The sequence below is a fragment of the Primulina eburnea genome, chromosome 8 (genome assembly GCF_022965805.1).
Source record: "Primulina eburnea isolate SZY01 chromosome 8, ASM2296580v1, whole genome shotgun sequence".
NCBI lineage: Eukaryota > Viridiplantae > Streptophyta > Magnoliopsida > Lamiales > Gesneriaceae > Primulina > Primulina eburnea.
In genome coordinates, this window is record NC_133108.1 from 23,544,511 (window position 1) to 23,572,198 (window position 27,688).

The 27,688-nt window shown below is 36.4% G+C and overlaps 1 protein-coding gene and 1 non-coding gene across 2 annotated transcripts; one reads left to right on the plus strand and one right to left on the minus strand.

Annotated features, from left to right (window-relative positions):
• Window positions 1-6,252: 6,252 nt before the first annotated feature.
• On the minus strand, window positions 6,253-6,363 carry LOC140840317 (small nucleolar RNA R71). The gene has a single exon (XR_012119903.1). It is a non-coding gene; the product is annotated as a small nucleolar RNA R71 (small nucleolar RNA).
• Window positions 6,364-11,715: 5,352 nt separating this feature from the next.
• LOC140839099 (probable cytokinin riboside 5'-monophosphate phosphoribohydrolase LOGL10) lies at window positions 11,716-14,002 on the plus strand. The gene is made up of 2 exons (XM_073205732.1): window positions 11,716-12,322; window positions 13,944-14,002. Exons 1-2 carry the CDS (start codon window positions 11,716-11,718, stop codon window positions 14,000-14,002), a joined length of 666 nt encoding a protein of 221 aa, XP_073061833.1.
• Window positions 14,003-27,688: the final 13,686 nt, after the last annotated feature.

Consider the following 27,688-nt stretch of genomic DNA (forward strand, 5'->3'; position numbering starts at 1 on the left):
ACAATCCACCGTCGCTCTATACTTAGTCAATAGGTCGATTCCCATAATACAATCGAAATCTTCCATAGCCAATATCATCAAATTGGCAGACAAGTAATTTCCCTCAAACTCTAGCAAACAGTCTATTACAAGTCGCTTAGCCAAAACCTCTTGTCCCATCGGTGTAGACACCGACAACAGAACATCTAATGACACGTAGGGTAGTTTATGCTTCTTAACAAACATTGTTGCTATGAATGAATGCGATGCCCCAGTGTCAATCAATACATATGCAGGAATACCACATAAAAGAAAATTACCTGCAATGACTCTCTCGTTATGCTCTTCAGCTTGCTCTTGGTTTAAGGCAAACACTTGCCCCTGAACTCGTGGGCGTTGCTGAGATCCTTGCGATATTCCTCCACGACGAGAACCTTGAGCAGGAAAACCTTTCTGTTGAACAGTGGCCTCAGACTGTTTTCCACTATAAGACCCTGTCATAGAACCTCCGCCTCCACTCTGATTCTCCAAATTAGGGCAATCCCTCTTCATGTGACCAAAACCACCACAATTGAAACATGCACCTGTTGCTCTTCGACAATTCTCCGTCGGGTGATTGCCTCCGCAGTGGCCACATTGCATCTTTTTCCTACCAAAGTTGTGTATTCCTCTAGAACCGGAAGAAGAAGAAGATGCAGACTTCTTGAAAGACTGACCCCTTGGTCCCAACGAACTAGAACTTTTGTTAGCTTGCATAGCCTTCCTCCTAGCAATACTAATCTCGGCTTGACGACAATGATTCACTAATCCTTCGTACGAAGTAGGATCATCACAAACAGAAACCCGATCAAAAATCTCCTGGTTCAAACCATTCAAAAAGTGAGAATATTTTGCTGCAGAATTCTCACTGATGTGAGGAGCGTACGGCAACAGATCCGTAAAACGCTTCTGATAATCCTCAATGTTCGAATCTCCTTGCTTAATGGTCAACAGTTCCATCTCCTTCGCCTGGCGAAGAGCTGACAGAAAGTGATGATTGATGAAGGCCTGACGGAAATGTTCCCAACGAATCCGCCCATGCTGCTGAACTAGAATGGCAGAAACAGGTTTCCACCATTTCCGAGCTTTTCCTTGGATCATGAAATCAGATACCTCCATCTTCTCATCCTCGTCATAGTGCAGCACTCGAAAACACTGCTCCATGATATCAACCCAAGCTTCAGCAACATCAGCATTCTCATCTCAGGTCAACGGTGGAGGTCCAATCTTCATAAAATCCATAATGTTGACACGGTTCCTACGTCTCCTTTCATCATGATCTCGATGACGCCTTCCGTCACGATCTCTACGACGATGTTCTCGGCCAGCATCATCGTCGCCATAACGGCCATGTCCCACACTACCGTGACTGCTTCCATCTCCTGACATCTGAAAGGAAACTAAAATCAACTTCTAAATCCTCAAAACAGAATAACTAATGTCCCAAAAATCTTTGCATGCTCTGATACCACCAAATGTAGCGCCCTTACCCGAGCCACTACTAAACAGACTAATAAACATGCAACATTAAACTTAATAACCACAATTAAACAGCGGAACCCAAATACTTAATCATCTTACAACCCAAATGATAACAAAACAATAACGACAGTCTTAAACATTAATACAACCATAACAAATACAAAACATAACCCTGAACGAGAAAACGATAAACCATAGAAAACCTCCACTGGATCACCACCGAAAACCCAACTGCTCTAGCCACTGCCCTGGTCGTCCGAACCGTCCAACCTAAGACCTGCCCCGTGGAATGGGGTGCCCAAGATGAAAACAAGGACGTGAGCGACAATCGCCCAATACGAGAATGTACGAGTATACAAACTGATATGATGCATGCAAAATGCAATATGCTCGGATATCAAGGATCAAGTCAAGAATCTCATGCTCAGTCTAGAGGCGCCTGAGTGTTTAGTCTCTGATCTGCCCTAGGCATGTTTTGGCTCCCACACTCATCATCAAGACGTGGACCTGCAATGTCCAGGTCATCAGAGCCCGCGGGTCCCGTCGGACACTGTAGCTCTCGATGCCCCATCGTCCACAATACAGAATAGGGCTGAGCGGCCCCAACAAATGAGGTATATCTCAAAAGATATCAGGCTCAACATGATATGTCATGCATAATATGCCAAAGCAGTAAAACATGTATCATGCAACAGATAAATATGCAGCATATAAGTGTGTATACTATGCTTGGGTATCTCAGTCAGTACATCACGTACCTCACTAAAACAATCTGACAGAAAGCTCTGAACGTAGACAATACCAACATAATGAAATCACTAACAAACCAGATCAAACATGCTACAAAGATCTCCCTATGATCCTTAAATCACTTTCTAAGGATTTAGGATTATACCTGCGTCCGTCGTCAGCCCGCTGATGATGTCTCGATCTCAGTACACCGACCCTCCTCGAGTCCACACTAGCTCCGAAACTTCCCGACACCAAAGTGCCCTAGAAACTGACTAGAAACTATGGTATAACTAGAACCCTCTCTGAAGAATGCGGTGAAGGAAACAAAAGAATCGGCTTCCATTTATAGGCTGAATCTGGACTAGTTCACAAAATCCGAAACAATCTTATCTACCACGTGTCAGAATCTCATTATATGCGCGCCTCATGTCGTGCATATGCGCGAGGTCTTCTGCCCATTTCGCGCATGTGGCGCATTCTGTCGCGCATGTGTGCGAATGGTACTGTCCTCGCCCACATTTCATGTATTTCTCGTCTTTCCCGGTCCGATCCTTTCCGTCTATAATCACATCAATTAATCAACGAATCATTTCAGATTAACAACACAACAAATCTCGGGCATTACAATGTTTATTTCGTTATGGAAATTTTAGATGGTTTGATGGTTAAGATTATGTGGTATGGTAATAGATATTCAAATGGTATTAGTGATTGAGTTTAGGGGAAATGATTATTGTTTATAGTTATGTTTATTTGAATGGTAAAAGAATGATTATTGTTTTTAGCGTTATGTTACATAGGTGTTATTGGTTATGGAAATGAATGAGTTTTGTTGATGATTGTGTTGGATGATTGGAGAATATATTTGGATGTTTAGTTGCATTGGTATTGCGTGGGATTGAATGGTATTGGGAAGGTTGGATTTTAAGTGTCTTGGTGATGATCTTGTGGTGCAGGAGTAGCGCTGCTCCCTGGGCGTGCAGAGGTAGCGCCAGGGCCGAGACCCTGACACCGCGGCGCGCTAGACATGCGAAATTGCTACTCTAAAATGTTATTTTTGGTCGTGAAAAGGTAGTATATATATTATTCTAGAGGCTTCTACTCATTTCTAAACCCTTCCTTCTTCTTTTAATCGGTTCATGCACTTTTCTCTTCAAGTTTTCTCTCCTTCAATTCACCACTTCAAGTTTAAGGAATTGAGTAAATTTCTTAGGTTCTCCATCTAAGTTTCCAAGCTCCAATGTAAGGAACTTATATTCTTTTGGAATTTTAAGGATTTGAGAAGTTGAAGTTAATTGATGGATTGGTTGAGTTATTTGATTATTGGGGATGATTAATGGTTGAATTCATGTATTTTGTTGTATGATTCCCTTCAAGATCATCTAAAAAATCATTTGCTTGTTGGGTTGTAAATAGTGGTTATCCTTTGTGCTCACATGATTTATATATGTACAAAAACCATATTATTTGATTTCTAGCTCCTTCCATTGTTATGTTCTTGACATATTCGTTGATATATATTCATTAATCAAAGGATTACCATTGATTTTATTGACAAAGGAGCTAGAAGTTGTTGTTGCCTACCAAGTGTTTGTTCAATTGCCTCAATGAAATCCATATGATTAAAGCCAATAATTGATAGTAATTACATGCATGTCATTGGCTAATTTCATAATTACGAGTATCTCTCACTGTTTTGATATTTATATCAAAGAGATACTTAACACAGGTCACAGGTCACGGAACTATCAATTCTTTTGCTTTAATTCATGCCACGAGGTACCATCTATATTACTTTGATATCTATTGTTTATTAAAGATGATATTATTCATTTTTCAATGCCATGTCCATAGCCATGTTCCAAGCCAAGTATATGTATATGTATTTCTTATGTATAGCTTTCTACTTACTGATTTTTATCTCATTCCAGTTAATGTCATGTGATGCAGGTGATAAGAAAGATTGAAATGGATTGTCCAAGATGGTAGAAGTCATATGGCATGAGGAAGATAAACTTTTGGCAAGTGAAATTTATTTTGATGGTTTGAATCTTGGATAGTTATATTTATTTAAGTATGCATCTTTTGGGGAAAGAATTGATATTTTGTTGATGATATTGCATGATGGTTTAATGTTAAAATTAAAAATGGTTATGGCAAGATATAGTCAAGTTTTTGTTCATATGTAGTTTTAATTGGTTTTGTTTGCCTTTAAAATGTAATGCTTCTGCGTATGTCATGGGAGTGGGTTGTTTCAGTTTGACTTCTGTTCATTCAAATCTGATATACTATGCTACGTAAAAATAATAATGTTTTAAAAGTATTATGTATCATATGTTTTTTGGTATTCGATCAGCCCCTCTTGCTGAGTGTTTCCTAAAATTCTCACCCCCCTTACGCCCCTCTCCAGATGAGAATGAAGAACATGTAGAACATAAGGAGGAGGAGCAGTTCTGGGGCTGGTAAGGAATTAGAAAGAAGGAATTCAAGTTCTTGATGTTCAAGCCCATTAGTGTTCCTTTGTTTTTCTTAGTAATGTTTGTACTTTTCGCTTCCGCAACCACTGTATTTTTCTCTTCATGTAAAGAAAATGGAATTTTATGAAATAGACTGGTATTTGAATATTTGTTACGAGGCTTATTGTTATTTGATTAACAATGTGGATGTAATGACCGAGATTTAATGACTGTAATCAGACGTTGATTAACTGTCAGAATTGTGATTAGCAAATATCACAGGAGTCAAATAAGACATGAGAGGTGAAGCCGGGCATCGGTACATTATAAGCTAAGATGTTGGACAGAACATCTGGCGCCCGAGCGGTAGAAAAGAACCGCCCGAGCGCCAATGCACCATAATTATAGAATTTGGGCAGAACGTATGGCGCCCGAGCGGTAGAATGTTACCGCCCAAGCGCCATGGGATAACAAGCTAAGCTCGGACTGAAGGTCCCGCGCCCGAGCGGTGATGTATTACCTCTCGAGCGCCGCTGAAGTTTGGTGAAATGGTGCCACGTCCCAATTGCATGCAACAGATATATATACATGTATAAATCGATTGTTCCTTCAGTTTTAATTATAATCATAGGTACCATATATAAAATATCGGTTAATTCGGTATTTTCTATAGTGAGAACTATATTATATTATGTGTATGTTTAATTTTCTTGGAACCATTATTTATGGTGGTTTCTTTTGTTTTACTTTTAGTTAAACAATATTACATAAACCAAGAATAAATCCTCAAGCCTTGACAAAATTTATAATTTGTAAACTTCATTCTTGCATTTGCTAATCTATAAAATAATAAATTTAAACTCAAAATAACCTCTCTGTGGATCGATCTCGTACTTACGAAATATATTACTTGCAGACAACCTACACTTGGGTGAATTATTATTTAAGTAGTAGCAAGTTTTTGACGCCGTTACCGGGGAGGTATAAATTAAGTTCATATTTGTTAATTATGTTTTAAGTATTGTGTTGTTTTTTTTTTGTATGAGTATTTGGAGTCGAAAAAAAAGTGGTAGACTTATTCGATTATCTGAAAATAATTTAAACATGGATGATAATTTAAATAATCAAGATAATAATTAATAATAATAATAATAATAATAATAATAATAATAATAATAATAATAATAATAATAATCAAGAACATGATCAATTAAGAACACTTAGGCACCATATGAACCCTATTAGAACTAGTGCCCCATCTTGTTTAGTTTTTCCTCCTGATGCATCTAATTTTAACTTCAAACCTCAAATTATTCAACTTTTACCAAATTTTCATGGCTTAGATTCTGAAAATCCATATTTTCATCTAAGAGAATTTGAGGAAGTTTGTAACACTTATATTGATCAAAATTGTAGCATGGATATAGTTCGATTAAAGCTTTTCCCTTTTTCTTTAAAAGATAAAGCTAAAACATGGCTACAAAATTTAAGATCAAGTTCAATAAGATCATAGGAAGAAATGCAACAACAATTTTTCAAAAAGTTTTTTCCCTTCCCATAGAACAAACTCTTTTAAAAGACAAATTACAACTTTTTCTCAAAAACAAGGAGAAACGTTTTATCAATGTTGGGATAGATATAAAGAATTACTTAATACATGCCCACATCATGGTTTTGAAACATGGAGAATAGTTTCTCACTTTTATGAAGGTCTAATACCTAAAGTTAGGCAAATGATAGAATTCATGTGTAATGGAACTTTTGAAGATAAAAACCCAAATGAAGCTATCAAATATATGGATTCATTAGCAGAAAATGCTCAAAATTGAGATAATATAGGCACAATAGAACCACCAACAACTAAAAACAATAATTCAACAAATGGGGGGTGGTATCTATAATCTTAAAGATGATATAGATATTCAAGCTAAACTTGAATCTTTAGCAAGAAAAATTGAGTCATTAGAAATGAAAAGGAGTGGTCAATTAAAAAGTATTCAAGAAATGGTTTGTCATATATGTGATGCACATGATCATGCTACGAAAGATTGTCCAACATTACCTTCATTTAAAGAATGTCTCCATGAACAAGAAAATTATGTTAACAATTACAAAAAACCAATACTAGATTCTTTTTCACCATCATATAATCCTGGATGGAAAAATCATTCTAATTTTAGTTGGAGGAATGATAATAATGCACAACCGTCACAACAATATTTTCAAAATAACCAAAATCATCAAGGTTATATTCTTTATGTTGCACCTCCAAGAAAAAACTTTTAAGATGTAATTCATGCATTTATCCAAAAGCAAGAGTCTATTAATATTCAAAACAGTCAATCTATGAGTGATTTGAAAGAAACTCTTGCAAAATTTGCATCTGCACTTAATATTCATGAAAAAGGAAAATTTACATCTCAACCTCAACCTAATCCTAAAAATCAAAATCAAGAATTAAAAAATGAAAAAAATTGATCAAATAAAATCTGTTATTACCCTTAGAAGTGGTAAAATAGTTAATGATCCATATAGTAATGAAAACAAGGATCATTTAAAATCAAAGAGTAAGGATGATAATCCTGATACTTTTGAGAATGATGATACCTTAAATTTTAAGAATAATATGGTGAACGATAAATCATCTGAAATATTAAATAAGTCAAATAAACCTCCACCATTTCCTCATGCATTAACAAATCATAAAAAACAAAAAAGTGATTCTGATACCTATGAAGTTTTTAAACAAGTGAAGATATATATATTCCATTATTAGATGCTATTAAACAAGTACCTTCTTATGCAAAATTTTTAAAAGACTTATGTACTTTGAAGAGAAAATTGCATGTGAAGAAAAAAGCATTTTTGGCTGAACAAGTAAGTTCTATTTTTCAAAATAATTCTAGTTTAAAATATAAAGATCCTGGTTGTCCAACAATTTCATGTATTATTGGAGAAAATAAAATTTAAAAAGCTTTGTTGGATTTGAGAGCAAGTGTGAATTTACTTCCTTATTCAGTTTATGAAAAACTTAATTTAGGAGAATTAAAACCCACTTCTGTTACTCTCTTACTGGCGGATAGGCCAATCAAAATACCTAGAGGTATTGTAGAAGATGTGTTGGTTCAAGTTGATAAATTCATATATCCTGTAGATTTTATTGTTTTGGATACACAACCAATAGAAATACATAATAAAATTCCAGTAATATTGGGACGACCATTTCTAGCAACTTCAAATGTTTTAATTAATTGTCGAAATGGAATATTAAAATTGTCTTTTGAAAATATGACTCTAGATGTAATGCACATGGGCTGTTCTCGATTGGGCTTAAGTCCCCTCACGGTTATCCCATTACCCATTACTCATAGAATTTCTCCAGCCCAGGCACTGGAGTTTTTACCTCCCCAGGATTAAAACCCAAGACCTCCTGGGTTGCTGCCAAGATCTATATAAGTCCAGGAGGTCTTGGGTTCTAATCCTGGGGAGATAAAACCTCCAGTGCCTGGGCTGCAGAAATTCTATGAGTAATGGGTAATGGGATAACCGTGAGGGGACTTAACCCCAATCGGGAACAGCCCATGTGCATTACAAAAAAAGGCGCCTTTTTTTTAGATCAAATTATAGAAAATTAAATGATGCAACTAGAAAAAATCATTTCCCACTACCATTTTTAGATCAAATTCTAGAAAAAGTAGCAGGAAATTCTTATTACTATTTTCTTGATGGTATTCGGGGTATTATCAGATACCTATATCATTAGAAGATCAAGAAAAAACTACTTTTACTTGTCCTTTCGGAACTTTTGCATTTAAAAGAATGTCATTTGGTTTATGTAATGCTACGGCTACTTTTCAAAGATGCATGTTAAGTATTTTCAGTGATATGATTGAAGAATATGTAGAAGTTTTTGTGGATGATATAACTGTTTTTGGAAACTCATTTGAAAATTGTCTTAAAAATATAGAAGAAGTATTAAAAAGATGTGAAGAAAAAAATTTTGTTTTAAATTGAGAAAAATGTCATTATATGGTCAAATCTGGGATTGTTTTAGGACATGTGATATCTGAAAAAGGAATTGAAGTTGATAAAACCAAAGTTGATGTTATTGCTAATTTAACATCACAAAAAACGGTCAAAGAAGTTCGATCATTCTTGGGTCATGCAGGATTTTATAGAAGGTTTATAAAAAATTTCAGCATAATATTTAAACCAATTTCAAATCTTTTAACAAAAGATACACAATTTGAATGGACTCAGAAATGTGAAAATGCTTTTAAAAAAATTATTAATCTTTTAGTTACATCACCTATTTTACAACCTCCAGATTGGTCTTTACCATTTGAATTAATGTGTGATGCAAGTGATTATACTATAGGAGCTGTGTTAGGACAAAGAAAAGAAGGAAAACCTTATGCAATCTATTATACTAGTAAAACCTTAAATAGTGTCCAAATAAATTATTCAACAACTGAAAAAGAATTACTTTCAGTAGTATTTGCATTAGATAAGTTTCGATCTTATTTAATTGGTTCTACTACTATTGTTTACACGGATCATTCTGCCATAAAATATTTATCAAATAAACAAGATGCTAAGCCAAGATTAATACGGTGGATTTTATTGCTACAAGAATTTGATATTATAATTAAAGATAAAAAAGGAAAATAAAATGTTGTAGCCGATCATTTATCTAGAATAATGACTGAATCATCTCATAATGAAATACTAATAAATGAAAATTTTCCAGATGATCAGTTGTTTTATGCTACTATTATGCCCTGGTTTGCTAACATTGTAAATTTTCTTGTGATAAATAAAATGCCTTCTCATTGGAATCACAGGATAATAATAAATTCTTGATAGAAGTTAAAAAAATTTATTGGGATGATCCTTACTTATTTAAGTATTGTGCTGACCAAATTTTTCGACGATGCATACCCGACAATGAAGTAAGTAATGTTATTAAATTTTGTCATTCTGAAGCATGTGGAGGTCATTTTTCATCCAATTAAACAACTACAAAAATCTTACAATGCGGATTTTATTGGCCGTCTTTATTCAAAGATACGCATTTATTTTGCAAATCTTGTGAAAACTGTCAGAAGATGGGATCAATTTCAAAACGAAACATGATGCCTTTAAATCCAATCATAATTATTGAAATATTTGATAGTTGGGGGATAGATTTTATGGGTCCATTTCCATTATCTTTTGGATATACGTACATTTTAGTCGGTGTTGATTATGTTTCAAAATGGATTGAAGCAATTGCATGCAGAACTAATGATCATAAAGTTGTTACAAAATTTTTAAAAGAAAATATTTTTAGCCGATTTGGAATACCTAGAGCAATAATTAGTGATGGGGGAAGTCATTTTATAAATAAATCATTTTCTTCTTTGCTAAGAAAATATGTCATTACACATAAAGTTTCTACCCCATATCATCCTCAAAGTAATGGTCAAGTTGAACTTACAAATAGAGAAATAAAACAAATTTTAGAAAAAACAGTTAATCCAAATCGAAAAGATTGGTCTTTGAGATTAACTGATGCATTATGGGCATATAGAACTGCATTTAAAACATCATTAGGGATGTCACGATATAGGTTAGTTTTTGGTAAGCATTGTCATTTACCGGTTGAACTTGAACATAAAGCTTATTGGGCAATTAAAGCATTTAATATTATTTTAGATTATGCATCTAAATTAAGAAAATTGCAAATAAATGAACTTGAAGAATTAAGAAATGATGCATATGAAAATTCAAAGATTTATAAAGATAAAACTAAAGTCTTTCATTATAAAAATATTATGAGAAAGTCATTTGAAAATGGACAAAAAGTTTTGCTTTATAATTCTCGTTTGCATTAATTTCCAGGTAAACTAAGATCGAGGTGGTCAGGACCATTTATAGTCAAATTTTTTTATCCACATGGTGCTGTTGATATTGAAAATCCTAAAAATAATGACGTGTTTAAAGTTAATGGGCAAAGACTTAAGCATTTTATAGAAAATGAAATTCTTAATAATGAGTTTATGCCTTTATATGATCCACAATAGTTGTTTGATATTTTCATTTTGTTTTGCAGATTCGAGTTCATTTCCCGGTTAAGTGGCGGATAAAGGTACTCCGTGACTGTTTAAGTCGGTTTCTTCAGTTTTCTCAAAATAATTGAAATATATATAATAATAATAATATGGATGCGTGTATTATGAATCTTCGTAAATATTTTGCTTGTTTATCTGATAATGCGTTGAAAAAAATTTATAAAGCTAGATGTGAGCGGCTAAGGTTGATGATGTCATATGACATACCGAATGATGTCCGTTTGATAATTGAAGCAAAAGTCCGATTGGTTGGGGAAGCAAGTGAATTCATATGCCAGGATTTGGTAAAAGCACATATGCCAAAAAGCGAAGAGCTAAACGTATAGGTGGATGTCATAAATGTGCAATGTGGACTTGTAAGGGAAAATGCAAAAATGTTGGAATGACATCAATGAATAGAGAAGATAAAATTTTATTCATTAAGAATGGTCTGAGTAAAGAGCATTTGGATAATTTTCTAGAGGTTCTTGATACGCATTCTAGTGGATACGTGCAAAATGAACTTCTTAAACTATAGTGGCAATTTCAACAGGAGGAATATCAATATGGACGGTGGAATAAGCCTTACAAAGATTCTACTGTAGTAACGCATATCTATTTAGATAAGTAAATATATATACACAATTTCGTCTTGGGAATCTGACGTTAAAAGACCCTGTTTGCCAATTTATAAGAAAATTGGATGGGAAACATATCCTCGACTCATAGTAGGCGTTGAAGCCGTTACTGAACGTAAAATCAGAGGAAGATGTGATCCACAATCACAACTACGCTGTATATACTTGTTTTAATTTTGTCATTTTTTATTTTCTTTTTATAATAATAATTCCCTGTTCAAATATTGACTTTTGGCATGTTACGCTTATAAATTCATATGCTGTGATCTAACAATTACAGAAAACATATTTCTCAACATGTCAACGTCCACGGTAAGTAAAATCAAAAATATTTGTGTATTTTGTGGATTTAGTGCAGGAAAAGATTCAATTTATGAAGAAGTAGCAGAAAATCTTGGAATAACACTTGCTAAAAAAAAGATTCATTTGGTATATGGTGGTGGTGAAGTTGGCCTCATGGGAAAAGTTGCAAAAGCTGCGCATGCAGGTGGAAGTGAAGTTTTAGGCATTATTCCGATTACCTTAGCCAATCTTACAGGACCAACAATAGGAGAAGAAATGAAAGTGGACAACATGTATGAACGAATTACTCAAATGATTGAACATTCAGATGCTTTCATTGCTTTGCCAGGAGGTTTCGGTACTTTGGAAAAAATATTTCATATTATTTGTTGGGCACAATTAAATATCCACAATAAGCCAATTGGTTTGTTAAATGTTAACAATTATTATGATAAACTGTTATCGTTTCTTGATGATGTTGTGGAACAGGGATTTATTTCATTAGCTTTGCGAAGGATGTTAGTTTCTGCTACAAGTGAAGGTGAACTTATTGATTTACTGCAAGGATTTAGTCATGAACCAGATCCATCCTCATCTCAACTTAATTGGCCAACATCCAAGAGTAAGAAAAGAAAATAAGAAAATAAAATTCATGTGATGCTAAACTTGTGATTCAACGGTATGTTTTAATGTTTTTCTTTAAGGTATGAATAATTTCTTCTTCTTCTTCTTCTCCTCTTATTTTTTTTTATAAAAAAAATTAAAATATATACTTATATATAGTAATAATAATAATAATTTTTAGTTCAATGTCGAGTAAGGTGTCAGTAAAATGCACCTGAGACGCATTAGTTAATAATTATTGGAAAATCACAATACACTAGATTTTAATATTCATTATATTCAAAATAAAGACTAAAAAAAAATTAGTTTTTCATATGTACCAATTTATATATATATTTTGATCAATTAATATAAAAAATATAATAGACGTGTTTATAATTGTATGTATTTTCAAAAAAAAATAATTTCTAATTTTTTTATGAGAATATAGTTAAAAGATATGGTTTGTATGGTTGTTAACATGTATAATTTAAAGAATTCTTTTGTAAAAGTATAATATATACTCACACATCTTTTGTGAGTGAGTGGTGAGAAATGAGAAAACAATTAATAAACTTTTATTGATTCTTAAAAAATGGTTAATTACAAGAATATAACTCCCCTAAAAAAATTATTTATTGAAAAAAAAAGAAAAAAGAAGTAAATATATAACGGACTGCAAAATACTTTATTCATTGTAATTTTTTTTAGATTTGATTGATGTACTATCAATGTGTTCTAAAAACATCAATATTGTGTTCAAAAAAAAAAAAAACAAACAAACAAAAAGATTTGTTTGTGCTAGATAAGTTTCAAAGGTAGTCGGATGTATCCGTTATATAAATCTTTATATATATATATATATATATATATATATATATATATATATATATATATATATTTATGGTAGAATGTTTGGATAAAAAATTTTATGTTATTGTAAAATTTTGCAGTCACGTTATTTAAAAAAAACAATAAATAAAAAAAAAAGAAAAGAAAAAAGGGTGATTTTATTCTTTGTAAATTTTCCTATTTTGTTTTCAATATTAGTTTAATTAATTGTCTGCTTTAATACTTAGTCTTTTTCAATGAGAGTTAATATTCGTTCCAACTCCAAGAGTGAAAACTAGCTATTCCTTAAACATTTTGACTTGAAAGAATATATGGAGTTGAGGCTTTTACAATAATATTCTTGATATTATACATGTTATGGTGGGTGGTGTGAATTATATTTTTGACTATATTATTATAAAAAATTTAGAAATTTAAAAAAAAATTATATATATATTGTTATTTATATATTATGTGAAAATAAGAATAAAAACATATCTAATTATATATTATTATATTAAACGAAAATATATATATATAAATCGGTATGATTTTGTTTTTAATGAATATGTTTGTATTTGAATATATAAAAGGAATAAAGAATCTAATTTGTGATTTTCCGATAAATTTTATTACTAAGGGACTAGTAATAAGATAGTGTGGGGGTGTGATAAAATTTAAAATTTATAATTTATTATATGTTAAAACCTGTATTTTAAAATTTAAGTTTCATTAAAATTATAAAATTATGTTATTTTAGTATTGTTTATTTATATTTAATTGTCTTACTAAATATGTTTTATTTTCAGGTTTTCTACGTGTTAGTAAAATAATGATAACTCAAGCTAGAAAATTCAAATGGAGGTGAATCAAACATGTTTGGAATCCTTGAGAAATTATCTACAAATTTTGCAGAAGACATTATTGCCTAAAAAGTTCATTAAGATGATCAAATTGTGTAAATATCAAAAGGAGGTCAAATTTACTTTTACTATGACCAGCATATAGTAAAAAAATCATAACTATTTAAATATTTAACCAAAGGAGGTGAACCAAGTGGCCAAATTCATCTACAGACAATTCCCCACATGTTTGTGGTTTTGAGCAGAGTCAAATTCGGTGATTAAAGTCGTGGAACAAAGCATTGAAAGAAGGGACATGGAATTGAACTTGGAGGAGACAAAGAAAACTATTACAACTACATGGCATTAATAAAAATTTTGACCCTTTCTCTCATTTGGCCTATAAATAGAGGCCTTGGACTAGCTTGAGGATCATTCTATCTCATTGTAAAATATAGTGCGAGTGTGTATCAAAGTTCTAAGTTCCAATATATTTTCTTTCATGTTCTCAACTATGAGTGATATTTTAGTGTTGATCAAAAGTAAGCTTATGGCATGCTAAATCTATTATGTCAAGGTGAAGAGGATGCATTCCTGGTGAAGTAAGATTGTTTATATTTTGTATATTCTTTCTTTATTTCTTTTCATTTAGATAACTTATTTTTATTGTAGGTATAAAAATGAATTATTTGTTGTTATCAATTTATATCAAATGCTTGATACCATTAAAGTGGTTATCTTGATTTGTTGTTTAATTTTGATACAATAAATATTTCATCACTTATTATTATTATTATTATTATTATTATTATTATTATTATTATTATTATTATTATTATTATTATATATACATATATATATATATAATAATATCATAATATTTCATTTAGACGATAGCGTGGTTCTGCCGGTTGTTCTAAATGAAATATTATGATTTAATACTAACATCTAACAATCTAACTGTTGAGGATCGAAGTTGAGTTTAGAGGGGGGGTGAATAAACTCTACTCGTTTTTCGTTCTGATGAGGTACTAAAATCCTGTTAAGGATAGTAGTTGATCTTGTGCGAATACTTTCACCTGATTACAATAAATCGTGCGGAAACAATCTGATGAAGTAGTTGAAAAACAATAAAACAGTAGGCAGCAGTTGTTTATGGAAGTTCGAAGATAAACTATTCTACGTCTCCCCTTCTTTTGTTTCCAGAAGGTTTAACTAAAAGACTTTGGATATTACAGTACAACTCTTGTACACACCCACTTTAGAAGGACTTACACCTTAGCCTACTGAAACTCTTAGTTTCTCAACTCACAAGAATGCGAAACACAAAGTTTTGAAAAGACTCTTCTCAGATTACAGAGTCTTCTGACAAAGTATAAATGATGTAAAGATTGTGAAGAGTGTAAGAATCAGTAGCACAAGATGATCTTCAAAAAATCAGATATAAGCTATGAAGCGTGTGCTACTTTTCTTTGTGTTGAACTTTTAAATACTCAAGGAATTTTGATATTCGTCTGATAAGAGAGAAGCTTTGTTCCTTGAAGAATGATAATAAGCGAAGTGTCGTGTCGAACAAGGATTTGATCCAAGTATATATAATCGACTGAGTTCAACGTTCACAATCAGAGTATGTCTTCAGATAACTGATACAATCAGCTTTATTACCGAAAGAAGTTCCTGCAGAAAATCTATAAAACAATCAGTCTTGTTTTATACTTAATTGGGTAAACTGCATTAAATGACTCCGTATAGTATTTAATGCTGCAATTAATACTAGTACTAGGAACTCTTTAACGGTAACAATTAAGATAGCAACGTTAGAAAACGTTCTCTACTGGTTTTGTATTGTTATATCTTTCTACTGGTTTAGTTATAGTAGATCAGCATCTACTGATAAGTTATACTATTGTTCCGGTCTGCTGGTCTACTGGTCTTAGTTATCATCGCCACAATAAAATTCATGTCTAACAATTTTCCCCTTTGTGGTGATGCCAAAACCTAAACAGTAGAAAGTCGTTAAGTAAAACAGATAATCATTTCAACAAAAGGATAATGTCAATAAAGTATTAAGATAAAAAAAAATCAATCGGTTCCAATATCCCTGTAAATGATTTCTTCATTCTGAGGTTCTTGATCTCTTCTGTTAGTAGGTTCAGCCTCATCTTCTGCTTGCCTAGCTCCTGCTTGATCTCCTTTACCTTCTCTATCTTCCCTCTTTTTGGCATCAGCGGCAACCAGATGGGCAAAGAGGTCATTCAGTCTGCCGGAAATATTTTGAATGCCATCGGTTAGCATCTCCAGATACGGGGTCTGAGAAGAGATGCGATTATCCAATGCAGTGATAGATTGATTTTGAGAGTCAATCTTGGCATCCAAAAGTTCCACAGAAGTAGACAGTGATCGAAAGAGATCATCATGATCAGTGATTCGAGTGAGTATATCATTTTGAGCAAGCATGATGGTACCGTGAGTTCTTGATATAGCTTGTCTGAAAACGACGGTTTCAACATACATCTTGTCCATGGTCTCCGCCGTGTTATAGATGTGTTTGCCCATCCGTTCTCTGAAAGATTGAGCACCACTGAATTCCGAAATGTTTTCACAAGATATACGTTTCACTAAATCAGATATGTTGTTGAGTTCTCGTTGTAGAGACTCAATATGATATTCCAGGTTAAATGCATCTGATTCCGGGGAGGGAGTTCGCGCAAGAATGCGTTGTTTAATCTCAGAAAGACGAGAGTTCGTCTCAGTCAGAACAGGATGAGAGACAGTCAACGCAGTAGAAACAAGATTAACATTCATCGAGGCAGTAGAAGGAGCAGGGTCTGCTGTGCTTTCTGCTGGAATTGCAGAAACAGTAAGTTCATCAGCAATCATGGGAAGAGCAATTTCTTCAGTAGGAACGGCCAAGTCTGAGGCCAAAGCTTCTTCCGTTGGTGCAATAACAGCCTGTGAATCTGATGGTGCATCAGCAGAAGGTGCAGAAGGCTGATCCAGAAGAATGTTCATTTCTGCTTGATGAGCAGCATAAAACATCTCTAAATTCGGCAGTAAAGAAGTAGCATCTGGTTCTGCTATTTGTTGCCCTGAGTTAGAAGAAACAGAAGGTGGCAATGCCGTTGCTGCTTCCAGAGTAGTAGAGACTGAAGGGACAATCGATTCAATGACTTCCTCAACCAAAGCCAGTTCATGCACGGACAATAGTGATGATGACGGAATGGGCCTTGTTGGAGATGCAGGAGTACTAAGAGCAGAAGCCTTTGGGGAGGCTGTAGTCCTTTCCTCAACTGTCTGATTCTGTTGAAAGATTGGGACAAGGCCAACATGATAGACAATAGGCTCTCCAAAGCCTTGTTCTTGAGCAAGAAGTTGCTCACTCATCTGCTTTAACCTGTCAGATAGAATCATAATAACATTTTGATCCTCAACAGCACTAGGAACAGCAGGATCAAAATTTGATTGAAGAACTTTCAGAACCGATTCTAATTTCTGATATTTCAGCTGATCGAGGATGAAATTCCTTCTTCGCAAGGCTTCGATGACATTTTCTGTTTTTGCCAGCTGAAAAATCTTCTTTTTTGCATTCATCATCTTGCCATAATTCCCTTTTGTTTTGAAGTAAGAAAAAGAGTGGAATAGTCGGACAGTATGCCATTCATCAAAGAAACGCATGTCATCGTTTGCAGAGGTCTCAATCTCGGCTAGATGAAGATCAACGCCGGTGGTGACAGTGGTCTTGTGACCAAAAATAGGTGGTTCTTCAACCATTTTCCCTTTGCCTTTGACAGAAGATGAAATAGGCATGATAGGTCGAAAAGCAGAAGACCCGCTTGCTGGTTCTCGAAGAACTATTCCAGATGTTGGCTTGAAAACAGTAGCAGTAGAAGGTGCTGAAATAGATGCAGTAGCGTGTGCAGTCGAAGAAGCAGTTGATCGAGCAGAAGGAACCGCTTCTGGAAAGACCTGTCGAATAGGTACTTTCTCAATTTCAGACAGTGCTGCTGTCTTCTTAATCTTAAGAATGGTACGCGGTTTCTTCTTGGCTGGGGTTGGCACTGCTGGTTGAACAGCAGCAGCAGACTCTTCTGATGCTGTTTTGTCTGAATCCTTCGAAATAACCACTCGTTTCTTTGAAATTTTCTTTTGAGGTTTTGAAGCCTCAGAAGCAGTTTCCCCAATTTCCTTCTTCAACGCAACAAACTCCGCCACGGTTGGCTTAGGCCTTAAAGCCAGTACATTTGCAGCATCAATCATGGTGACTGATGTAGCATCTAGATCACTGGTAGAGGCAAAACCAGCATCCTTGAGCATAGCGCTGATCTGAACAGCAAAACCCGAACTCCTCCTGACAACCATATCCTTCATAATTCTGAAAATAAAATGACTCCAGTCCACCTTAATCCCCTTAGTGATGGCAGTAGTTACTTGAACCTTCTCCTTCGTCAACTTGTCGAAGGTGCCAGCTTTGATCAAAATAGCTTTAGCCACAATATCGGCCAGAATCTGATATTCTATTTTGAGCAATTTCTTGTGACAAGAAGGAGACACTTCTTCTCCAGATGCTGAGAAAGAGCTGAGTGCAACAGACATATCTGTCTTGGAAATATCAGAAAGTTCAGACGTACCAGAAAGTGGAAGGAGGAAGGTTGCTCCTAAGTGTGCGGCATCAATAGAGATAGATGCATCTCCTTGAGTATGAACAATCCTTCCTTCATGCAATGTTGCTTTAGCGTAAAATTCCAGAAGAGCATTTTTGTAAATAACTGTTGGTGCTTCCAGGAATTTCCTGAGTCCCGATTTTTCAATATCCTGAAACATTTTCATGAGATTCTCATCCTTGATGTTGAGAACCGAAGCAAAGTTAACTTGATAAGCGTTAAGAGTGTATGCTCCAGCCATTTCTGTATGTAGATAAAATTTGATAAACTTTGCAGTAGTTAGAGATGATATGAGAGAAAGCAGTAGCTGAATAACGATAGATATGAAACAGTAAAGGTGAAAAGGTGAAATTTGAAATAGATATACAGCCGTCAAATAAACATAAAGACACGTGTCAGTATGTTCTTGGTTGAGTGTTTGAAAAGTTTTGCAGAAACTGTCAGAAATACGAATGATTTGAAAATTTTGAAAAAGGACGGGCTGTCCAGACGGTTACTAATAAAATCAGAAGAGTATTTTTCATTTTATGATAACGTCTGCTGGAAGTTTCAGGGTGCTGAAATATTTAAGCACTTTGACAAAAAACCAGCAGACTTGAAGTTTTATCGAAAAGACAAACATTCTCTCTGTTTTCTGAAAAGGTGTCAAACTCTTAGTCTGACTAAAATACTGTTCCCCCTCGGTAAATGCAATTAATAAGTGGTCATAATTGCGACAAGTGACTCTTGGCCATCTCTCAATCTGAGGCGTTGAAAATGAACAGTCGCAATCTTGCGATTCGCAAGAGTCTTTGTTCCCTCTATAAATACATGCATTTCTTGAACGAAGTTAAACAGATGAACTTCAAAAATGAAAACTCAAGTAAAAAGAGAGTTAGAGTTAGATTCAGGAGTCGAAGCAAAACTGTTCAGAGAGAAGTTTGAGGATATCATTATTTTCGTAATGATCCTTGAAATACACTTCTGGAGTTGTAGTCTCCACAGTCAAGCAGATCTGTTGCTTCGATTGAGTTTGAAATGTAGCATCGATTTCTTCCAGAAGCATGCTAATGCAATAAGAGAGTGCTGGTGGATTGATGATGCTGAAATCCTTTATGATGCCCTGTAAGGCATCTAAAAATTACATTAGTGCTGACAAGACCCAAGCTTGCTAGATTCTTTCTAGGCCTTGAGCTTGCTGGATTCTCTTGTTCCTGTTGAAGTACTTTGCAAGCAAATAACAGAGAACTCCTATTGATGAGCAGCATAAAACATCTCTAAATTCGGCAGTAAAGAAGTAGCATCTGGTTCTGCTATTTGTTGCCCTGAGTTAGAAGAAACAGAAGGTGGCAATGCCGTTGCTGCTTCCAGAGTAGTAGAGACTGAAGGGACAATCGATTCAATGACTTCCTCAACCAAAGCCAGTTCATGCACGGACAATAGTGATGATGACGGAATGGGCCTTGTTGGAGATGCAGGAGTACTAAGAGCAGAAGCCTTTGGGGAGGCTGTAGTCCTTTCCTCAACTGTCTGATTCTGTTGAAAGATTGGGACAAGGCCAACATGATAGACAATAGGCTCTCCAAAGCCTTGTTCTTGAGCAAGAAGTTGCTCACTCATCTGCTTTAACCTGTCAGATAGAATCATAATAACATTTTGATCCTCAACAGCACTAGGAACAGCAGGATCAAAATTTGATTGAAGAACTTTCAGAACCGATTCTAATTTCTGATATTTCAGCTGATCGAGGATGAAATTCCTTCTTCGCAAGGCTTCGATGACAATTTCTGTTTTTGCCAGCTGAAAAATCTTCTTTTTTGCATTCATCATCTTGCCATAATTCCCTTTTGTTTTGAAGTAAGAAAAAGAGTGGAATAGTCGGACAGTATGCCATTCATCAAAGAAACGCATGTCATCGTTTGCAGAGGTCTCAATCTCGGCTAGATGAAGATCAACGCAGGTGGTGACAGTGGTCTTGTGACCAAAAATAGGTGGTTCTTCAACCATTTTCCCTTTGCCTTTGACAGAAGATGAAATAGGCATGATAGGTCGAAAAGCAGAAGACCCGCTTGCTGGTTCTCGAAGAACTATTCCAGATGTTGGCTTGAAAACAGTAGCAGTAGAAGGTGCTGAAATAGATGCAGTAGCGTGTGCAGTCGAAGAAGCAGTTGATCGAGCAGAAGGAACCGCTTCTGGAAAGACCTGTCGAATAGGTACTTTCTCAATTTCAGACAGTGCTGCTGTCTTCTTAATCTTAAGAATGGTACGCGGTTTCTTCTTGGCTGGGGTTGGCACTGCTGGTTGAACATCAGCAGCAGACTCTTCTGATGCTGTTTTGTCTGAATCCTTCGAAATAACCACTCGTTTCTTTGAAATTTTCTTTTGAGGTTTTGAAGCCTCAGAAGCAGTTTCCCCAATTTCCTTCTTCAACGCAACAAACTCCGCCACGGTTGGCTTAGGCCTTAAAGCCAGTACATTTGCAGCATCAATCATGGTGACTGATGTAGCATCTAGATCACTGGTAGAGGCAAAACCAGCATCCTTGAGCATAGCGCTGATCTGAACAGCAAAACCCGAACTCCTCCTGACAACCATATCCTTCATAATTCTGAAAATAAAATGACTCCAGTCCACCTTAATCCCCTTAGTGATGGCAGTCGTTACTTGAACCTTCTCCTTCGTCAACTTGTCGAAGGTGCCAGCTTTGATCAAAATAGCTTTAGCCACAATATCGGCCAGAATCTGATATTCTATTTTGAGCAATTTCTTGTGACAAGAAGGAGACACTTCTTCTCCAGATGCTGAGAATGAGCTGAGTGCAACAGACATATCTGTCTTGGAAATATCAGAAAGTTCAGACGTACCAGAAAGTGGAAGGAGGAAGGTTGCTCCTAAGTGTGCGGCATCAATAGAGATAGATGCATCTCCTTGAGTATGAACAATCCTTCCTTCATGCAATGTTGCTTTAGCGTAAAATTCCAGAAGAGCATTTTTGTAAATAACTGTTGGTGCTTCCAGGAATTTCCTGAGTCCCGATTTTTCAATATCCTGAAACATTTTCATGAGATTCTCATCCTTGATGTTGAGAACCGAAGCAAAGTTAACTTGATAAGCGTTAAGAGTGTATGCTCCAGCCATTTCTGTATGTAGATAAAATTTGATAAACTTTGCAGTAGTTAGAGATGATATGAGAGAAAGCAGTAGCTGAATAACGATAGATATGAAACAGTAAAGGTGAAAAGGTGAAATTTGAAATAGATATACAGCCGTCAAATAAACATAAAGACACGTGTCAGTATGTTCTTGGTTGAGTGTTTGAAAAGTTTTGCAGAAACTGTCAGAAATACGAATGATTTGAAAATTTTGAAAAAAGGCGGGCTGTCCAGACGGTTACTAATAAAATCAGAAGAGGATTTGTCATTTTATGATAACGTCTGCTGGAAGTTTCAGGGTGCTGAAATATTTAAGCACTTTGACAAAAAACCAGCAGACTTGAAGTTTTATCGAAAAGACAAACATTCTCTCTGTTTTCTGAAAAGGTGTCAAACTCTTAGTCTGACTAAAATATTGTTCCCCCTCGGTAAATGCAATTAATAAGTGGTCATAATTGCGACAAGTGACTCTTGGCCATCTCTCAATCTGAGGCGTTGAAAATGAACAGTCGCAATCTTGCGATTCGCAGTATCTAAGAGCAGCAGCTTCCAGCAGCCAGATATTCTGCTTCTGCAGTAGATGTGGCTATGGAAGTCTGTTTCTTGCTAAACCAGGATATTAGCCTATCACCAAGAAATTGACAAAACCCACTTGTGCTTTTTCGGTCTAGTTTGCAATCTGCATAATCAGCATCTGAATATCCAATAAGATTTAACGATGAATCATTGGGATACCATAAGTCGACATTTTGAGTTCCTTTCAAGTACTTCAAAATACGTTTAGCAGCAATATAATGAGATTGTTTGGGGTTAGATTGAAATCTCGCACAAATGCAAACAGCAAACATGATATCTGGTCTACTGGCAGTTAAATATAATAATGAACCAATAAGACCTCGATACTGAGTTACCTCTACTGGAATACCACTTTCATCTTTATCAAGCTTAACAGATGAGATCATTGGAGTAGAAGCAGCAGAGCATTCTTACATTCCAAACTTTTTCAGAAGCTCCTTGGTGTACTTGGCTTGATTTATAAAGATTCCAGTATCTGATTGCTTAATCTGTAATCCTAGGAAGAATGTTAATTCTCCCATCATACTCATTTCGAATTTATCCTGCATCAATTTTCCAAATTTTGCACAAAATTTGGGGTTAGTTGATCCAAAAATAATATCATCAACATAGATCTGTACTAAAAGAATGTGCTTATTCTTGACTAAAGTAAATAAAGTTTTATCTACTGCTCCAATGGTAAAATCATGATCAATAAGAAATTGAGATAGAGTGTCATACCATGTTTTGGGTGCCTGTTTTAAATCATATTGTAAGGCTCGAGAATTATCCGTTGTCATCAATGTGAGATTTGAAACCATGAGAATGCATGACATTTAGAGTGGAATTTTTGAAGTATGGCCGAAGCCACACCGCACCCGCGGTGTTAGAGATACAGCACCCGCGGTGCATTGAGAGGAAATTAGTGAAATTGTGCGAACAGACACCGCACCCGCGGTGTTAGCACGACCGCACCCGCGGTCATGTAAGGACCGCACCCGCGGTCATTGAATTTCAGGAAATAAAATGTCGCCGTGAACACAGCACACCCGCGCTCCTGAGTTACCGCACCCGCGGTCTGCATGCGAGATTGCCACTTTTGAATTTCGTGTTGACACATGGCATGCTATATAAATACCTTGCATTGACACTTCATTCTTTCATTTCCCATCAGCAGAACCGAGAGCACCTTGGGAGGAAAACTTCATGTCCTTTGATCTTGAGGTCGAGATTTTAAATGATCTTGTGTTCTGATTTTAATTCCGAGTGTAGATTCATGATCCTTGCAACGAGGGCTAGCTAAGGATGTAAGTTTCGATTATTTTCAGCATGATTCAGATTTGAGATGTTGGAGAAATTATGATTTGTGTTGTAGATATGTGTTCTTGGTATATCGAGCATCGTAGATTCGCTATCAGATTGATTTTCGGATATCGTATGCTTTTGTTCGAAATTCCAGCATGTATTATGTGAAGATTTTACAGATTCTAGCTGGTGGATTGAGGTGTAGATGAGATTATGAGTTGTTGGGAATGAATTATGATTGTGTATTATTGTTTGAGTTGATCGGTATTGCGAGAATACGCCGTTATGCCGTCAATTTGTAGCAAGACTGATTATTGATTATTCCAAGATTTGCTTGAGTTGTGGTTTGATATAGAACATTTGTATATCGCTATTTCAGATTTGAAGTAACATGTTTGACATTTGATTCAAGATCTCGACAGACAGTGCGACAAGAAAGGTATAATTCATGTGGTCACGGGATTGCACAACTCGATTCAGATTTGATACGAGTTTCCCTAAATCACATACTAGATTGTTATTACATTGATTATGTAATGTCTTGTTTATTGATTTATATTCGAGTCCTGAGATAGGAGATATTGGCAGACTTACCAAAACTAGACGTTTCGGTGTATCGACGCATAGGAGCAGATTAGCTATATGTGTAGACCCTCGATACAGAGTTGATCGAAGTCTAGGAATAAGACGTACCGTTGCCCCGAGTGGTTGGGTAGGTGACAGACCGTCTTATTCACACCGGGATCCCTAGATTAGAAATGAGTCGAGTCAAGATTTGAATGTTGAATACAGATTTGTATTCTTCTACATGTTTAGATTTATATTCATGTTACTTGATTTATGTTATGCATTTGTATATGATATTGACATTGCATGCATCCATGTTTTATACTGAGATATGTTCTCACCGGAGTTATCCGGCTGTTGTCGTGTCTGTATGTGTGCATGGCAACAGGTGGGGCAGGATCAGGGTCACGACGAGGATGAGAGAGTTGATAGCATGGAGATCTCGGGCGTGGAAGATTCCTAGTGTTTCCTACTAGACTCGTAGCACTTATGTTGGTAGTTGTTATTGAACACTAGTATATGTTTGTACGCACAGACTTGTATGTACATTACGTTGTTTAATTCCTATCGAGATATGTTATGCTTTAGTTATTGCATTTGAGTTAATGTTTAAAGCAAATTTTTGACCCACATTTTCGAACAAAGATCCAATTAAATCCCAAAAGAATTGAGTTAGAGCCCGGGTCCCCACAACAGGTGGTATCAGAGCAGTAGGTTCTGTAGACTGAGATAGATTAGAATGAGCGGGGTAGATCGAGTCATCTTCCTTGCTTATATCATGCTAGCATGTCATGATTTATTGCTTTCCCTATTATATGTTGTTGTATTATCTGAATTGATTTACAGCATTTCAAGCCTGAATCAGAACCGATTCTCGATCAGAAGTATATGATCAGAGGAGGGCTGAGACAGATGATATTGATTGTGTACTAATCAGTTTGATAATCAGATTTATGCCGCCTAGACGAGTGCCACAGCCAGAGCAGGGTAGCACATCAGGTGTACAGATGGATGTTACCGCTACGCCGATGGAGACCTTATTGAAGAGATTTCAGTCTTTCCATCCGCCTACCCTGAAGGGCACAGAGAGTGCAGTAGAGTGCGAGAGCTGGCTGGATGATATCGAGATGTTGTTTGAGTCTTTGGCATATACTGATGAGCGACGTGTGAAACTGATAGGGCATCAGATGCAAGAGGTTGCCAAGAGCTGGTGGTTGACTACGAAGAGAGCCTTGGAGCACCGAGGCATTGACATCACGTGGAAAGTTTTTAAAGACGAGTTCTATCAGCGCTTCTTTCCCGTTTCGTACCGGAAAGACAAGGGAGCTGAATTCGCGAATCTGAGGCAGGGACAGTGGAACATCGAGGAGTATGTTGCTAAATTCTCTGCGTTGCTACGATTTGCACCGCATGTGGCCGGGAACGACGAGGCAGTGGCCGATCAGTTCATTAACGGGTTGAACCCCGATGTCTTTACTTTGGTGAACACGGGACGGCCTAGTACTTTTTCAGAGGCACTGAACCGAGCGAAGGGAGCAGAGGCTGGCTTGATCGGGCAGCGAGGAGCTTTCTAAGGTGTTCAGGGGCAGAGACCGCCACAATCTACCACCGTTCAGTTTCCACCACCTCCTCCTCGTTTTGACAGTGGAGCTAGTGGTAGTGGCAAGAAGGATTTTCTGAAGGCTAAGGGCAAACAGTTTAAGAAATCTGGGAGCAGTTCATCGAGTTCGAGTGGATCTCGACAGAGAGGTCAGGGGTCAGATTATAGTGGCGCATATTGTGGTTCGTGTGGAGGACGACATGCGACGGAGCAGTGTCAAGGAGTTATGGGGCGCTGCAACATCTGTAGGCAACAGGGACACTTTGCTAGAGTTTGTCCCCAGAGAGGTGCACAACGATTCCAGAGCACAGGATCATCAGCACCAGCGCCACAGATGGAGAGACAGGCATCTTCTGTACACTCCTTCCAGCCACCCTCCACACAGACTCAGCAGAGACCAGGAGGTAGTCAGACGGTGAGTCAGCCTCCCCGACAGCAGGCACGTGTCTTTGCCCTGACAGAGGAGCAGGCGCAGGAGGCGCCAGATGACGTCATTGCAGGTAACTGTTTTCTTTGCGGTTATCCTGCATATGTGTTGATTGACACAGGGGCATCTCATACATTTATATCTGAACATTTTGCATTGAGACATTCATTGCCTGTTGAGTCGTTGTCGACAGTAGTGTCTATAGCTTCTCCGTTGGGAAGTGGTTTGATATCTGTGAGTACTGTTAGACACTGTATGCTTCAGTTTGAGGGGCATGAGATTGATCTTGATTGTGTAGTACTTGGTTTAGCTGATTTTGATTGTATAGTTGGCATAGACATGTTGACCAAGTACAGGGCCACTGTAGATTGTTTCCACAAGATTGTCAGATTCAGACCCGAGATGACAGAGGAGTGGAAATTCTACGGCAAGGGTTCCAGATCTCGGATTCCCTTAATATCTGCTCTGACTATGAGTAGATTGCTTCAGAGAGGAGCAGAGGGCTTTCTCGTATATTCAGTAGACCTACTGAAATCGAGCCCAGCATTGGCAGATCTGCCAGTGGTTTGCGAGTTTGCAGATGTTTTTCCTGATGAGATTCCAGGGTTGCCTCCGGTTCGAGAGGTTGATTTTAGCATAGATCTTATGCCCGGTTCTGTTCCTATTTCGAGAGCTCCGTATAGGATGGCACTGATAGAACTGAAAGAGCTGAAAGCACAGTTGGAGGATCTTCTGTCCAAGGGATATATCAGACCCAGTGTATCTCCTTGGGGTGCTCCGGTACTTTTTGTCAGAAAGAAAGATGGTTCGATGCGATTGTGCATTGATTATAGGCAATTGAATAAGGCAACAGTGAAGAATAAGTATCCTTTGCCTCGCATCGACGACTTGTTTGATCAGTTACAGGGATCTTCGGTATACTCGAAGATTGATTTGAGATCAGGGTATCATCAACTCCGAGTTAGAGACGTTGATATTCCGAAGACTGCATTCCGAACCAGGTACGGACATTACGAGTTTATTGTTATGCCTTTCGGTTTGACGAATGCACCAGCGGTTTTTATGAGTTTGATGAACCGCATTTTTCAGAGATATTTAGATGATTTTGTGATTGTGTTTATTGACGATATTTTGGTGTATTCGAAGAGTTTGACTGAGCATGCAGATCATCTGAGGATTGTATTGAAGACTTTGAGGAATGAGCGGTTGTATGCCAAACTGTCCAAGTGTGAATTCTGGTTGCGACAGGTTGTCTTCTTGGGGCATATTATATCTGGAGAGGGTATTGCGGTAGATCCGAGTAAAGTTGAGGCTGTTATCAGTTGGCCGAGACCGATTTCTGTGCCTGAGATACGCAGTTTCATGGGTCTAGCCGGATATTATCGACGTTTTATTCGAGACTTCTCCAGTATAGCGAAGCCGATTACCCAGTTAACACAGAAGAACATGCCATTCGTGTGGTCAGA